This window comes from Juglans regia, chromosome 7, assembly GCF_001411555.2.
Source record: "Juglans regia cultivar Chandler chromosome 7, Walnut 2.0, whole genome shotgun sequence".
Lineage (NCBI taxonomy): Eukaryota > Viridiplantae > Streptophyta > Magnoliopsida > Fagales > Juglandaceae > Juglans > Juglans regia.
The window spans coordinates 37,676,116-37,692,276 of record NC_049907.1 but is presented as its reverse complement, the minus strand read 5'-3'; the positions used below and the strand labels follow the sequence as shown (position 1 = coordinate 37,692,276).

The 16,161-nt window shown below is 36.9% G+C and overlaps 1 protein-coding gene across 3 annotated transcripts in view; it reads right to left on the bottom strand.

Annotated features, from left to right (window-relative positions):
* Positions 1-13,941, bottom strand: part of LOC108980829 (DNA polymerase I-like) — a 32,158-nt gene extending 18,217 nt beyond the window's left edge. The window contains exons 1-6 of one of the 3 annotated variants that reach the window (XM_035692264.1): positions 13,772-13,941; positions 12,967-13,184; positions 11,365-11,596; positions 10,856-10,935; positions 2,952-2,990; positions 2,425-2,443 (exon numbers count right to left, since the gene is read on the bottom strand). In XM_035692264.1, coding sequence (XP_035548157.1) covers positions 2,425-2,443; positions 2,952-2,990; positions 10,856-10,935; positions 11,365-11,596; positions 12,967-13,125 — 529 coding nt within the window. In that variant the 5' untranslated portion in view covers positions 13,126-13,184; positions 13,772-13,941. Of the gene's footprint in view, positions 1-2,424; positions 2,444-2,951; positions 2,991-10,855; positions 10,936-11,364; positions 11,597-12,966; positions 13,185-13,766 lie in introns of all 3 variants that reach the window. The other 2 variants (XM_035692265.1, XM_035692263.1) reach the window with 2 other exon arrangements.
* Positions 13,942-16,161: the final 2,220 nt, after the last annotated feature.

Below are 16,161 nucleotides of genomic sequence, written 5' to 3'. Positions count from 1 at the left end.
TACAAGTTGTACTCTTGCCATTGGATATATGTCTAAAGTCAATTGCTGATGGCTCATAGAATTTGTATGGCAAGCGTGCTTGCAAAAGGGAAATACAGTTATCACTATTCTATCTCTTTCATACAATTTCTATTAGTCCATTACAGTGTGCGATGTGGGTGCGACGGTATGGGTTCACCGGTCTGGAGTAGGAGGTCTGGTCTAGAGTAGGGTTTGGATTGATCGTGAAGGAGAGGGAAGGAGGGAGAGGGGGATTCGTAAAGGGGAGCTGGGCTAGGGTTCCATTCGAGAGAGGGGGCTCGTGAAGGAGAGGGAAGGGGAGAGAGAGAGAGAGAGAGGTGGGGGTGGGGAGGGAGGGGGTTGGGTCTCGAACTCAGACCCATCTTTGAAGTTCCTCTGCAGCGCACCCCACTACCCAGAACATGTATCCCGTACGTGGCACTACTCCATTGGTCTCCATTGTTCTACACTTATAGGATGCACCGGTTAGAAGCATTTCTATTCTTAAAATCCAAGAATTATATCATATGCAACATAAGAAAGAAAGGAGCAAACATGTGAAAACAAAAGAAAAATATCACCACTCCATTTAACGAGACAACAGAAAGAAAGGAAAGAAAATAAATAAATAAACTAATTAATCATCCTAATCATCCTAATCATCTCATTTCAACCAGAACTAGACGGTCAAAAAAGCACCAATCCAGACACTAACCTTTGACTGCAACCAAACTAAGAACATATCATACAAGGTTCAACGTCAATAAGGCGAGTACAGCTAATGTCATTCCAAAAGGAGACCTCCAGTAGTAAATGCCAAAGGGATAAAAGTATTGGCTTTTGTGCTTTGCATAGGGCCAAAATTAGGATTAGTCGGGATGCTATTCCGGACACCCCGTGCCAATCAAAAATAAAATGTTCAAGAGGTTCAACATTTCGGCAAAGACATGTCAAGAAAGTGCCTCTTCCCAAAGGAACTTGAACTCGAATCAAGTGTGTGAAATATTGCTACTTATAAAAAAAATAAAAAAAAGTGTGAAATATTGCTATGAGCTCAGATTCAGTAAACCCGAACAAGAACATAGTGGTTGTTTTTCTTGGTTTATCAAACCTGAATGTTTGAGTCTGTATTTGAGTCAAATGCACAGGAGAGAAAATGGAGACACAAAACTTGATCTCTATATCCATAATTCAATCCAAAATTACTGATTTATTCTTTTTCCAAATCCAATTTATAAGAATAAATAAATAAATAAATAAAAATCATCATATCAGGGATATCAAAAGAAAAAAAGGGGGTCGTCTAGCGTATCCAAAAAATGGGGGAATGCACAGGGAGTGAGCAAGATGACTACATATTGATAGGAATTAGACAGTTAAAAGTTCAAGGAAGAATAAAAAGGGTAAAATAAGCAGGATTAAGCAGGATGATAATCTAGAAAGAATGATGCTTTCTTTTTACCAGGAGAGATTCCTAGGGAGTCCTACAATGATGCTTGTAGTTGATATCTGTTTTCACAGCTGTCTAGTTTTCTTCATAGTTTCCATCAGATACAAACAGATTTTATTAAAGTCTTAAGCTGTAAACCCCAATTTCAATTAATCCCAATATGTAACAAAACCTAATTCAAATTTACCTAACCCTATTTTTCTCTGGACATCATAAACCACATGTCCTTTGATGATATTAAGATGGGTGCAATCATGCCAGCACTAATGCACATAATCCCATCAGAACTCAATAGTTAAGTTGTTCTTAATGGGGTTAGTTTTCATGATTTTCTTGTATCCTTTTCTAGCTCCTAACTTGTAATTAGGTATTCTCTCTTGTATACTCCCTGTGTACCTTGGGCTACACCTTATTACTCGATTCAATAAAAATTTATTTGCATACAAGAAAAAGAAGGGAAGAGTTCCACCATTTTCCAACTTAAAATTTTCAATTATCAACTTAAAACAAAAGAAGAAATGTCTGGAACAAGGACTAGAAGAAATAAAAGGGGATGGGTTCCAAAGGATATCAAATTATGTTTCTTCCTTTTAGAGAATCCTACACAGGCCCTATACTATTGAGTAGCTTCAATTATCTATCCAACCGCAACCATCCCAGAAGTTAATGAGAGACCCAGAACCAAAGGCACACATAATTGTTAGGGTGGAAGGAAAAGAATTAGTTGATAAACCCCAAGGGCATCTTTTTTTCCTATGGGCAACTGAAGTTACACCACTGGCCAAAATTATTCCAGGTAGAAGCACTCCAGAAGAACTCAAGCCACTTCTGAAGTTTAAAACAAGCAGAATGAGATCTTTTATGGCATGCAAAACAATTATAACATTTACCAAATATAGAAATAGGTCTCGAGCATACTTTTGACTTTTAAGGGGATCATAATATAAAATGAAAAATGTGACTGAATATCTCACCATCATGATCAAATACCACCTGCATGGGAAAAGGAAAATGATGAGCACAAGCTTCCAAACAAATTAAAGAAAGAAACTAAAAGGAACAAGATAAAAAATAGAAAAACCATTGAGAAAACATGCAATTCAAACACGACAACAACAATAACAAAGCAAAATCTGTGAAAGGGAAAAAAAGACAGCTATATCCTAATATAAAATTAGTAGCAAGGGAGAAAATAACACCTAACAAAGAAAAACTAATGAAGCATGAACTAATATTATGCTTCCAAAGACTGCGTACAACTATATTTTATCATACAGTTATGATGACTGATATATGTTTGGAAATCAAGTAAATGATATAAGATTTGTATACTACTCCACCTAGCGTTGTGTGAGACTACTTTTTTCTGATAAGTTGTTATGGGAGACTACTTATTACAAGTCAAAGAGAAGAAGAAAAGGACTTGTAACAGATAAAAAGTACAAAGAAAAGAATGCAATTCTGACTTGCCCCACACACACTTCATAGAAAGGAAACATACCGCCACGTGGGAGGGGATGAATTCCAGAACATCAATTATCTGCAGAAAGAGCAAAAAGATAAGAAATGCCGTAGACCTAATAGACTCAAATAAAAACTGAAAGATAAGATTATATATATAAACACACACGTATATGTATATATGTATGTATAGATGTATGTATGAATAAAAAGTGAAACTTGTCCATATAAAAATTTTAAGAAACTGAATGTTAGACTGAAAGAAAAACTAAAATTGGAATGAGCAAGACTATCAAAATTAAAAAAGAATCAAATGATGTTCTGCTTTGATATATCTAGTTACAGTACTGATACAACATAAATCCATCAGTTGAAATTGTTTTGCTGAGATTCTGGTGGGGTAGTCCATTAAACCACCCTCAAAGCCATTCAGTCAGTTTCAAAAAAAAAGTGGTTCAGTATGGTTCAATATTTGTACAAACTTAATGAATAGGTTCAATGTTTGGTTCTTCATTTCCCAGACAAATGGTAACCAGAATCTATCTGATGGCCCCTCAATTATTATTTTTTTATAGGTAATAATAGAATTTATTCCAAGTAAATAGGCACAGTCCAAGTACACAAGATGTATACAAGTGAGTACACCTAAATACAAGCTATAGCAAAATAGAACTAAGGCAAAACATTACAAATATTCCCATCCCTCACAAGGTTCTTCACCCAATAGTGCTAAAGAAAAAAATCCCTGAATTCCCCCATAGTTCGTTTGCAATCTTCGAAACACTTCCCATTTCTCTCTAACCATAAGCACCAAAACAAACACAAGGGTATCATCCTCCACACTGCTGCGCTGCCTCCACATCCCACTGAACCTTGCCAGCTAGCCAAAAAGTCCACCACACGCAAAGGCATCACTCAAGCAATGCCTACCCTTACAAAAATCTCGTTCCACAGCTTCGTCACGACCTCACAATGAAGGACAAGATGGTTAACAGATTCGCCATCTTTTTTACACATAAAATACCAGTCAATTACAAATAATCCTCTTTTCCTAAAATTATCCGTGGTTAATATTTTCTCAAGAGACGCCAACCAACAAAAAAATGCAACTTTACTAGGCACCCTTGCTCTCTAGATACATTTCCAGGGGTATACTTTATCACCATGACTATTTAACACCTTGTAGAAAGATCTCACTGAGAATCTGGAATTATAATCATGCACCCACAGCAGCTTATCCTCGATCAATCTTTCTATCATATAATTTTACAAAGAAATCGGACGCTTCACACACTTCCCAATCCTGTAATTCTCTGGTAAATTCCACATTCCAATGCAACATATTATTAGATAACTGATAAGAGTCGGCCACTGCAGCCCCTTTGTTTCTAGCAATCCTAAAAAGATTAGGAAATACAAATTTAAGAGCTGAATACCCGCAACAATTATCATGCCAGAAATAAATATTTGTCCCATTCCCCACTTTGAAATTAATGTTTTCGACAAAATCCCCCCATCCCAACCGAATGGACTTCCACAAGCCCATCCCATACACCACTTTTACTTCATTAGAACACCAATTCCCCCACATCCTCCCATATTTAATATCCACAATCTGCCTCCATAATGCATTATTCTCATTGTTGGACCTCCAAAGCCACTTCCCAAGAAGAGCTTTATAGAAAAGCTTTAAATTCCGCACGCCCAATCCTCCACATGACACTGGGATACAAACTTTATTCCAACTCACCAAGTGATATTTCCTTTCCTCCCCATTACCATCCCATAAGAAATTCTGAAAAATCCTCTCAATTCTTGTAGCTACCCCTGCAGGTAAAGGAAAGAGGGAGAGGAAATATGTGGGTAAATTAGACAATGTGCTTTTAATCAATGACTCTGCCCCCTTTAGACAAATAAAACTTTTTCCAACTTGTTAATCTCCTCTCAATCTTCTCAATCACTCCATCCCAAATAGACACTGATTTGTGAGGGGCCCCCAGAGGTAACCCAAGATATTTCATAGGTAACGAAGTTACCTTACATCCCAAAATATTGGCCAGATCCAAAATATTTCTGACTGTACCCACTGGAACAATTTCAGACGTAGTTAAGTTGATTCTAAGCCCAAAGACAGCTTCAAAACATAACAATAAGGGCTCTTAAAGCTCGAAGATGATCCTGGTTGTATCACTGAAAATTAAGGTATCATCTGCGAAGAGTAAATGAGAAACAGTAATGCTGCCCTGTGAGGCATCACCCACCATGAATCCTAACACAACCCCCTCCCACAACCGCTTCAATCATACGGCTCAAGAAATTCATAACTAAGATAAATAGGAAATGAGATAAAGGGTCTCATTGCCTCAAACCACGGGAGCTATTAAAAGATCCAACCAGGGAGCCATTCACCAAAATAGAAAATCTAGCCGTCGAAATGCAATGCCTTATCCACAAGCATCACTTCTCCCCAAACCCAAATCTCCCAAGCAAGTAGAGTAGAAAATCCCAATTGACATGCTCAAAAGCCTTTTCCATATCCAATTTGACTAAAATTCCAGATTGCCCCATCCTTTTTCTACTTTCCAAACACTCATGAGCAATTAAGATTGAATCAAGAATTTGTTTTCCCCTCACAAATGCATTTTGAGACATCGTTATAATCATATCCATAACCACACTTAGGTGGTTAGCCAACACCTTTGATATGATCTTATACGCCCCATTTACCAAGCTAATAGGGCAAAAATCACTCATTTCTACAACACCTGCCTTTTTAGGGATGAGAGCAATGAAAGTTGTATTAAAACTCTTCTCAAATTTCAAGAAGGAATGAAATTCTTCAAAAACTTTCACAATATCATCCTTCACAATATCCCAACATGATTGGAAAAACACCATGGAAAAACCATCCAGTCCGGGCCCAAAGCCTTATCCTTAGACATGCCTTTAACCACATCAAGAACTTCCTCTTCCTCAAAGGATCTCTCTAACCAATCTGCAAGAAGATGATCAATGGTTTCAGAGGCCAGCCCATCTAACTTAGGTCTCCATGAAAATTCTTTCAGAAAAAACTTCTCATACAAATTCATAATATGATCTTCAATCTCCTCCTTGTCACAAATCACATTATCACCTACATGAATGACTTCAATGGCATTATTTCTACAATGAGAATTTGTCATTTTATGGAAGAATTTCATGCATTTGTCTCATTCCTTTAACCATAGGATTCTGGATTTTTGCCTCCATGAAATTTCTTCCATAAGCGTTAATTTTTCAATTCCTGCCAGCACCCATTTCTTCATCTCCTTTTCCACAAAAGAAATTGAACCCGTCAACTCCTTTTCGTCCAAACTATACAATTGTTCCATAAGAAGTTTTCTATTGTTTTCAACATTGCCAAAAGTCTCCGCATTCCATCTTTTCAAGTCTTTTTGAGCTCCGTAAATTTTCCAGCCAAGATAAAACTGGGAGTACTAGTAAAATGATAAGAGACTCACCACCTTCTTACTCTTTCAACAAAACCTTCATCCTCCAGCCACATATTTTGAAATTTAAAGTGTCTTTTCCCACTAATAATGCCCCCACAATCCATCAAAATAGGATAATGGTAAAAACTATTCATTGCAACCTTCTTTTACTTAACTTCGGAAATAATGCTTCCCAAGAGACTGAAACCAAGAATCTGTCCAAACAGGACCATGCTCTCCCATTTGACCACATGAAATCCCCTCCCGCCATAGGTAAATCAATCAGCTGCAACTCAGAAATGAGTTCTGAAAATTCAAACATAGCTTTAGGCCCCGTTTGGATTGAGAGATGAGATGAGATGAGTTGAGATGATTTGTAAATAGTAGTAAGATTTGTGAGTTGAAATTTGTGAATAGTAGTGAAATGAGTTGAGATGACGAGTCCCCTACTTGCTCACAAGGAAAGTGAGTAATATTAAAATCCCCTCCAAAACACCACAGAAGATCCCACCAACTGCAAAGACTTGCCATTTTTTCCCACAATATACTCCTACTAGAATCTGAATTTGGCATATAAACACTAGCAAAAGCCCATTCGATGCCATCATCCACATTCTTTCTTTTTTATATAAGTAAATAAATAAAAGTGACAAGCCACCAAGAATTCTCCCACGTAATGATCTACTACTTCTACAGCCCTCCTATCCCACATAACAATAATGCCTCCTGAAGCTCCATTAGAGACTAACTCGACCCAACCCACATAATTGCAACTCCATAAACTATGAACCACCGATTGGTTAACGGCCTTCAATTTAGTTTCTTGAAAACAAATAATTTCAGCCTTCCACTGCCTAATCATATTTTTCACTTGGAGACGCTTTCTATACTCGTTCAGCCCCCAAACATTCCAAAAAATGATCTTAGGCTTCATGAGAAACCATTGACAACACTCTCTTTGCCTTTTTCTCTAAAGGCACTCCCATCCCTGGATTTGTACTTAATCGTACATTCCAATCTTTTTAGCTCCCTTTCCTTTTTAGCAGCAGATCTGGCCAGAGAAGGATGTCCAAACTCAATAGCAATAAGTAGAGCTCTAAGCTGCTCTTCAAATCCCTCACAAGAAATGCCAACACAATTTCTAATTTCTTCCACCTTCCTCAACACCCAATCAAAAGAATTACTATGTCATTCAATGCCTGGGTTAATAAAGCATAAAGGAACAGGATCAAGGTCTTCATCAGGATTCAAAAATTCTCCATATTCGCAAGATTCAGAACCTTCACCTCCACCAATCACAAATTGCAAGTCAGAATTAATAAACTGAGTACATGGAACCTATGAGATTGACTGCTCAGTTCCATTTACCCCCTCACATCCTTCATCTTCAACCTCTTCAACTTTCCTTGTTACGGGATCTATGGAGGACATCACAACCCCCACACTAGGCTCAAAACTCGACTCCAAAGAATCCCCTTAAGAGCCTCCAACCTCCATCGCATCTTCCTGAACAACAGGTTCACCTATCAACTCCGTCGAATGAGTCACCTTAGCCTCCAAACCTGTCACAAATTTGATGGGAAGATCTCCTAAACCTAACGACTTCTTCTGTGAAGTCAAGATCTGTGTCGAGGCATTCCTCTCCTTAGACTGATCTCTAAAAAATTTCGTCTTGTTCAGGGTCTCTTTCGTTGTGGGTATTGTAGCAGACTCGTCGTCGGGAAACCTCTATGAGATACACCCGCTGCCGACAATCCACTCTGTGAAGATGGACTAGGTGGCAGAGCCACCACGGGCTTGGGCTAGCGCAACTCTCTTCTCAGGATGGTAGAACGTTGAAGCCTAACGCCAAACTGCTTCTTACGAGTAATGGGCTTCTTGTATGGGCCTTTCTCAAACCCCGTCCCTACGAAGACATTAGAAGCCTTGGGTCAATACAGCCTCCCAATTTCCTCAACTAACCCATCTGGCTTTCTAGTTGAAACCAGGCCCATTATTAAGCCCAGTCCCGCATCAATCATCTTCAACATCGAATCCAGCCTGCCCTTCCAACCAAGAAGTTCTACCTACACATGCCAAAATGACTCTTCGACTTCACCAAATTTCTGCAACATCGCGGGATGCCAATCATCGCCTTCATCGCAAGAAAGATGTCTCAGATTCCCTTCCTTCAATCCAACATGCTTATTCCTCTCCCACGACACTACCACATCTTTCTTGATAATTCCTTTTCCATGATTGTTATTGGGGCCAAGATTATCATTAACAGCTTCCATCAATGCAGACAAACAAGGAGATGTTTGCGAGGAAGAAGCTCCTCTTTGAGGATTAGCCATACTCATATCTTTTCCTTTAGAGTCCCTCTTAGCAGCACCCTTGTTAAGTACACCTCTATTTCTAGGAGCAGAAACAGGGCAATCTGAATTGAAAATCTCCACAGTTTTCCTAGCGAACCTTTCCCATCCACTTCCATTCCTCCCTTCAGGGATAACAATAATTCATTTTCCCTTACATGTGCCCAACTCCATCAATTTCACGAACCTGCCAAACGGATTTTGACATACTTGGACCAAAAAGACTCTATTTCCATCCCTTTTAGTCTGATACAGAGCCATATTACTCGAGAACTTCAGACTTCCCTCAACCACCTTAGCCAACCAGACCACCACCTCCCTACTAAGGTAAAGGGCCTTCGTAAACTTATTACACTTCTCTCCATCGACATCATCCTCCAACAAAGATTAAGAAGTATAAAGCAGAAGAAAAAGGAATAGAAATGAGAAAGAAAAGAGTAAAGAGAGATTAGAACTTATTCCCGACAAGAAGCGTTGTGAATAGAAGATGAAAGGTCATATATGATGGCCCCTCAATTACTTCCTTCATTTGATCAATCATGCTGAAGTTCGCTTATGAATCGAATTCTAAGTTTGACACCAAATTTCTTTCCAAATCCAGTTAGGGTTGAATTCAGTTAACACCCTAGCATATTTGGCACCCTCAAGTATTTTGAGGCATATGATTGATTTGGGAGTGTTTATACAGCCCAAGACTCTCTAGGTAGCAGCCCATTTTGCCACATCGTGTGCTTGACCATTAGCAGCTCTCAGTCCATATAACCTGACATTTTGTGTTTGTTCCAAGTGTGTTTCTGATGAAGCTTATGCAGTTCTTTAGCCTTTCATTCTCTTGATTCAGGTTTTCATTGATTGCATATACTTCCTGTCAACGGACAACTTTGCTGTCCATAATTCTTCTTTCCTTATTTCAGCTTTCCTTATTTTACTTATGCTTGTACAGGTAGCATACAATTTTGACAGAATATAGTTTCCATATATAGGGCTAGAATCATTTGGGAACTTACTTTCTTTCCGTGTATAGCATTCTTGTAAAGACTATATATAATATACAGAATACTTAAGGCCATTGATTCGGCCATTCCATACGATTTTGACACTTCCTCAGACCGTACCTTGTGAATTATACCTCTGTGGTCTCAGCATACTGCAGTAACAATTGAATGATTCATTCTCACTGCAGCATCAAAAGCTTATCTTCCCTGAGCCTTTTCCTGGGGTTTCCAACCAGTATCCTTTTTTAGAAACCAATCAACCCAAACCAACCTTGACTCGAATTCCCAATAGTCAACCCTGTGGTTTCAAAAGGTGTTTTGGTTCAATTCTAGTAATCATTTTATAAATCGAATAACATATACCCAAAGGTTACATATTCTGAATTGAGTATAGAAAGGTGGTGACTAGGATCCCATAGGGGATTAATTTTTGTGCTTTATAATGATCCCAAGGGGTCTAATTATTAACTTAACTATCATTTTGGAACATAAGCCCATATATTGCTTGAACTATCAAACAAAGGTGTTTCCCAAGCATACCCAAAAAAGAAAAAAGAGCAAAAAACTTCCAAAAACCTAAAAAATTGGAAAACTGAAATGAGCAATCATCAGATGATACAAGGTTTTTAAAAAATCTGAGTTCTTCCACAGTCTTCTTGCTATTCTCAAAACTCTGGTCATTTTTTTCCCTCTATATGCACCTAAAAATAAAAGACAAAACCATCTTCCACAGTGCTTTGCTTTGGGAACAGCAAATCTTCCTGTAGCATTCCGTAAAACACTAGAATGGATTTGAGTATATCATGATATTATTGTTTTATTACACTGAGGGACTATTTTAAATACCCAAATATTAATGAACCACAAAATGTCACAAACCAGAACACATCGTGTAGGTGAAAAGAAAAAAACCCATAGGGAGTGCCAATTGTAGAGGTAGTTTGTCTTTTCAATAACGTAAAGCTATATTTAATGATTTAAATTATGTAAATTTCATATATTTTTGTAGTCTATATTTATGATATGAAGTTCCCACAACAAAACATAGAAGCCATAGCCATTGCAAGTACAGCAGAAGAAAAAATTTGAAAGAACATCCACAAACCTAATATAATTATTACTTACGAGAGATAGAGCTGTAAATATAGTTAAAACCCAATCTCCATTTCCATCAGCATGTGATAGATGGCCATGGTGCAATTTTGCTATTCTCAATCAAAAGATAACAAAATAATGATTAGTAGAAACATATTATTAGTCAACAACTGAAAAAAAAATTGTCTAATTAAAATATGCTACATTAGGTTGCACGCTAAGCTAAAGGCCGTTGAAATCATATAAGGAGCTGATAAACAGTAAAAAGGGATATCCCAATATTTCAGAAAAAAAGAATAACGCCAGTGGAGGAGTTTCACCCTTAAATGCACTGCCAATATTAGAAATCCAAATATTGGGTAACTGGTGGAAACATTAGCCTCTAATCTAAGACTGTCTGAGGCATGGCTAACAAGGAAAGCCAGGTAACAGGTTATAGAAAACCTTTCAAAAAACTCTGGCACCTACTGTCTTAATTGAATGGACTTAGGCCTTAGCATGCGATCCATTAACAGCCTGTAGGAAAAACCATAACGTACCTAGAAGTTTGTAGTAAGCTCTATAGATGATTGATGTGCCATCAATAAGCATTACTCTACCATTGGAAGGATTAGTATTCAGTGCTCTTTCTTCACACTTGGCTGGACTAAGAAATGCATCTTGATGCTGTGTTTGTTCACTTTCAGAAGGAATTACAACATTACTCGGAGATGTTTCATAAATAGCACCAGGTAAAGACGACTTCACATTAGTGGATAAGTTACAATAGCCCTGAGAAAAAAAAAATCAGATAGAATACAATGAATGGATTACATAGTATTAACCTAAGTTACCCTGCATTGTATTCTGGAAGCACAAAATTTGCCCAAAAACCAATCAAGAGCTTTAAAGAAAACATGACTGTTGGAATTTCTTAAAAGCAAGATCTTCACTTGTTATGCAATGTTTTTTATTTTCACATTATATTTTCTATTTTTGCTGAGCATGCCTGTCACCATTGTTTACTCCTTGTTTTATTTTATGGTCTTGCACATAACCCAACCTATTTTTGAAGGAGGATTTATGCACATAAACATCTTGAAGTCACCAAAATATAACTTATTGTTAATACTTATCAAAAAAATGTTGATAAATTCTATAGCGAATGTTATAAAAAGCTTTTGAATCTTCTTGAGGGAGCCAGGAGGGTTTCCATGATCATTTTTTAGTTAGATTATTCTCATTTAAGTAGGATAAATGAGCAAAAAGTGATACCCAAGTTCACAGGGAGGATTCTTTAGAACACCAAAGTAGAAGAGTAATAAAGTCAAAAAACTCTTTGCTTATATTACTCTTAAGTTTATTGAAGTGAGGTATCAAAGGGAGTAATAAGGTCAAAAAACTAAAGTTGAGAAAACTTGAGTTTGCTACCATCCAATGATAAAGAGATATAAAGAATAAATCATTTAGCTCTTTCATATTCTTCTCACATAGCTCGAAACTTTGATCATTCCTCTCCCTCCCAACACACCACATTAGGCAAATCGGGGTCATTTTCCACATTTTTTTTTATCGGTAAACAAATTTTTATTGATCAAAAGAGTAGGCCCCAAGTATACGAGACATAAACAAGAGCAACTCCTAGGTGTGCTAGTTTAGTGATACAAGGAAATCATGGAAGGTCATGCCATGAAAATCAATTATAATCAACCAATGGAGTAAAGTATTGGAAAAAAAAAGTTTTAAGCTCTTCCATTGACCGCTCTTGGTATTTTCCACGAAGTTTCACAGCGTAGCTGCCTAAAAAACCTTTAAAACAAAGAAAAGATCCACCATCCTTCAAGGCATGGTCCAACACAACTTGAAATGGCTAAAAATAATTTTCCAAATAGCACCAGCCACAACACTGTGTAGTAACAAGTGAACCCATATCCCACCTCATATCTGATAAATCTAGAAAAAAAATATTTACTTTCAGAAGCATGCAAGGATAATTGCAAAGCAACATAGAAGCAAAGTGAGGTATACTAAATTAGTCCATATTTGTTTTACTCTATGTTTATGGTAGGGCACTAAAAATGGAAGTTAACTGACAAGGCTCTTAGTGGTAATAACGTTACGAGTTTAGACGCCCAAAAAATTGTCAGGTACATGTAATATACCTTTCTGGAGAGTTTGTAGGAAGGAAGAATCAGATATGGTTTTTTTAGATTGGACAGATAATTTCCAATGCTTGGAGTCCTTGACGAGTTTCTCCCTAAGCACGCAAACCTCCTCCAAAAGGAATAAATGTGGACAAGCGAAGACTGATAGCCCGCCATGAATTCATAGCAGTAAATACCAATATCACACGTACAGCACTGGTAAGTTATGCAATAACCTGAAATTCCGATAATGTCACCCATATCAGAATGAAACGCAAATGAAAATTCACTGTTTTCAATTAAGAGAATCATGAATACGTCCAAAGGATCAAGTTATCTTTTTTAAAGGTAATGATGTATACTCTTGAAGCCCGCATCTGGAACATAGAGCAGACATCACAAAAAGAAAAGGCAGGCAATCTTCTTCTACCATCAAAATATGAGCTTAACTCGGTAACTGAAATACAACCCCTCATCCAGGACCAAAACAACAAAAATATGAGGTCTCAATGTACAGTTTCTTTTATTTGCCCCTGGATTTTATAGGTAACGAACACAGCATATAGAATGAAAGTAGAGCTGATAAACTCCTCTCCAACGATATAAGCAAGCTAATTATACTATATATACCGAAAATTGTTGAAATCCACTGGCAAAACTAAAAACCCTACATCACAATGTTCGCTTGTTGAAAAATTTTCCTGAACTTTTGTGCAATTATTTTTCAATTCAAATTAGAATTTTATTTTCATGAAAATACACAACGAAATATTCAGTTTTCTCGGCAACAAAACATAATGGCATAATTAAGCCCGAACCTCACATGCCCAGAATTCGCACAATATATTCAGAACCAAGCAATCCTCTTCCAAAAATTTTCACCATTCATTCAACCACCGGACAATTGAAACCCTGGTACGTTATAAAGCAACCCTCTTTCGCGGCTCGAACAAAAGGCACTGTTCGGTTGCCGGATAACGGAAATAAAATATAATCCTTTTTGTGTTCAATGCCGACGAAAATTCAAACGAAAAAGCAAGCCCAATGGTTGAACCCGGCTCCACTTAAGCCCAACTAGCGCCACGAGAAGGTTCTTGCTTCGTGCTCTCCCTTTTTAGCCCAACTCAGAATTGATCTGTGAACTGGACTTGTTGGGCTTTAGCTCAAATCAAGCAGAGCAGTTAACAAAAGACGGGCCGGTCACTGGTCTAATAGATCAACATCACCTGGTCAAGATAAGGAGCGAATCAATATTTTGAATACCGTACAGGATAGCGTACCGGTCAAGACACTGGAACGAAATATTTCGATACCGGTACCGTTTCGTGTACCGTTTCGGGATAGTCGATATATGAATAAATTATATATATAAATATATATAACAATTATATTCTAAAATAATAGTTTATATATGAATAAATTATATATAAATACATACATACATATAAATTATAAATAGTCTAATCTAAATTGGAGGTCAAAAAATAAACTTGTAGTTTGAAAAAACGAAAAAAAAAAAAAAAAAAAAAAACAGGCGATATCGGTAGGAGATGCAAATATAAGCCGTCTGATCATTAGTACGAAAGCGGCCGTGTCACTAGGCTGGTACGATATATATCTAGTACCTGTACCGGCCGGACGGCCGAAACGAAAAATTTCGACCGTACTAGCCAGTTCGGTACGAAATTAAAAACATTGGAGCGAAGGCCTTGCAAAGTTAGGCGGGTAGCAGTCTGCGACTCTGCAGAGAGATCGACGGAAAAAGTCCAACGAGAGAAGTTATCGGGTACCATGCAGTTTTTGAAAAAATCAAAGGTGAGCTTACGTGGCATCTCTCTATTGAATGTTATAAATACTTCAACATTTATGGCTTTTTCCGGAGACTAATTTGGCCACAAAAGGCATAAAAAATTACCACAAAAACTTTTTTTTGACAAAAAAGACCGGTCCTAAAATTGTAGAACAACTCTATTTATTGCAAATAAGAACAAAAATGGCCGCAAAAAAATCGTTCTAATCATTAATCATTGTTGGGAATACATATTTGTCGTGCTAGCATATTGAGGCAAAATTATAGACTATAAAACTGATGAAATGAGAACGAGTCCAAAAGTAAAAAAAGAATGGCATAATATAAACCTAAAAACATAAATATGAATGCAATGAAGATCCAAATTTAGCAAAATATCATATAACAATTTCAAACAAACATGTGCAAACTTTGCTACTAATTTCACCAACTCAACATCATCAAAACAACTATTATCCATCCAAAAAAAAAAAAAAAACTAAAATAATGTAATTAATTACATAGATTAAAGACCATGATAGGAGAACGATCTTCAAAAAAGTCTGTAGCTGCCAGTAATCTTGTGATGTTCCCTAGGTGTATTGTTTCTCCCTCAACCTGTATTTATGTTTGTGTTGGTATCTTCTCAACACAGACATAAGTTCACTTTGCATGGCAAAACATGATCTCCAAAATTCAGCAAACAAGGAGAAGCAATTACTAAATTGAGAGTTGAGACATACTTAATTTCTACATGGAGTCATTGAAGAAGAAGCACTTGGAGTAAAGACAAAGGCAACATGCATACTTTATAGTCATTATTCTTGATCAGCATATACATCTTGTGCAAAGAAAACCAAAATTAAGTTTCCTAAAAATTCTCCAAAGTCTATTAATCGAACAGCTAAATATAATTTGTAACTCATGTTTGCTGTAACTTGCAGGTATGCTCTTTGCCAGGTTGTACTAGATTTCAATTATTGATGTAGAATTTGATATGAGAAACATTACATACCAGTAAGTTAACTAGATTTCAATTATTCATGCAGCATTGGATATGAGAAATATTAGATATTAAATCACCCAATTGAAAAAAATAGATTCTACCAACACAAATATGCACAGTTGGTCCATTCTCAAGCTCAAAATCATAACCAATATACATAGAAACCTCCTTTGTGCATTATGCCTGCCCAAATAACATTTGTACGCTGCAAGTTTTTGGAATTAATTTAGCTAATGATTGAATGGCATAAGTTGTAAGTGATAGATGCTAAAACTGTAGGTGCTGTAAGCAAATTCATACAATAACAAAAGAGGTCAATCCTATAAAAATCATTAACTTTGTTTAGTGAACTTATATTTCTGAAAGAGTTGATTATTTAAATCCCTAGCACAAGCTATAAACAAACACTTCTTGCAAG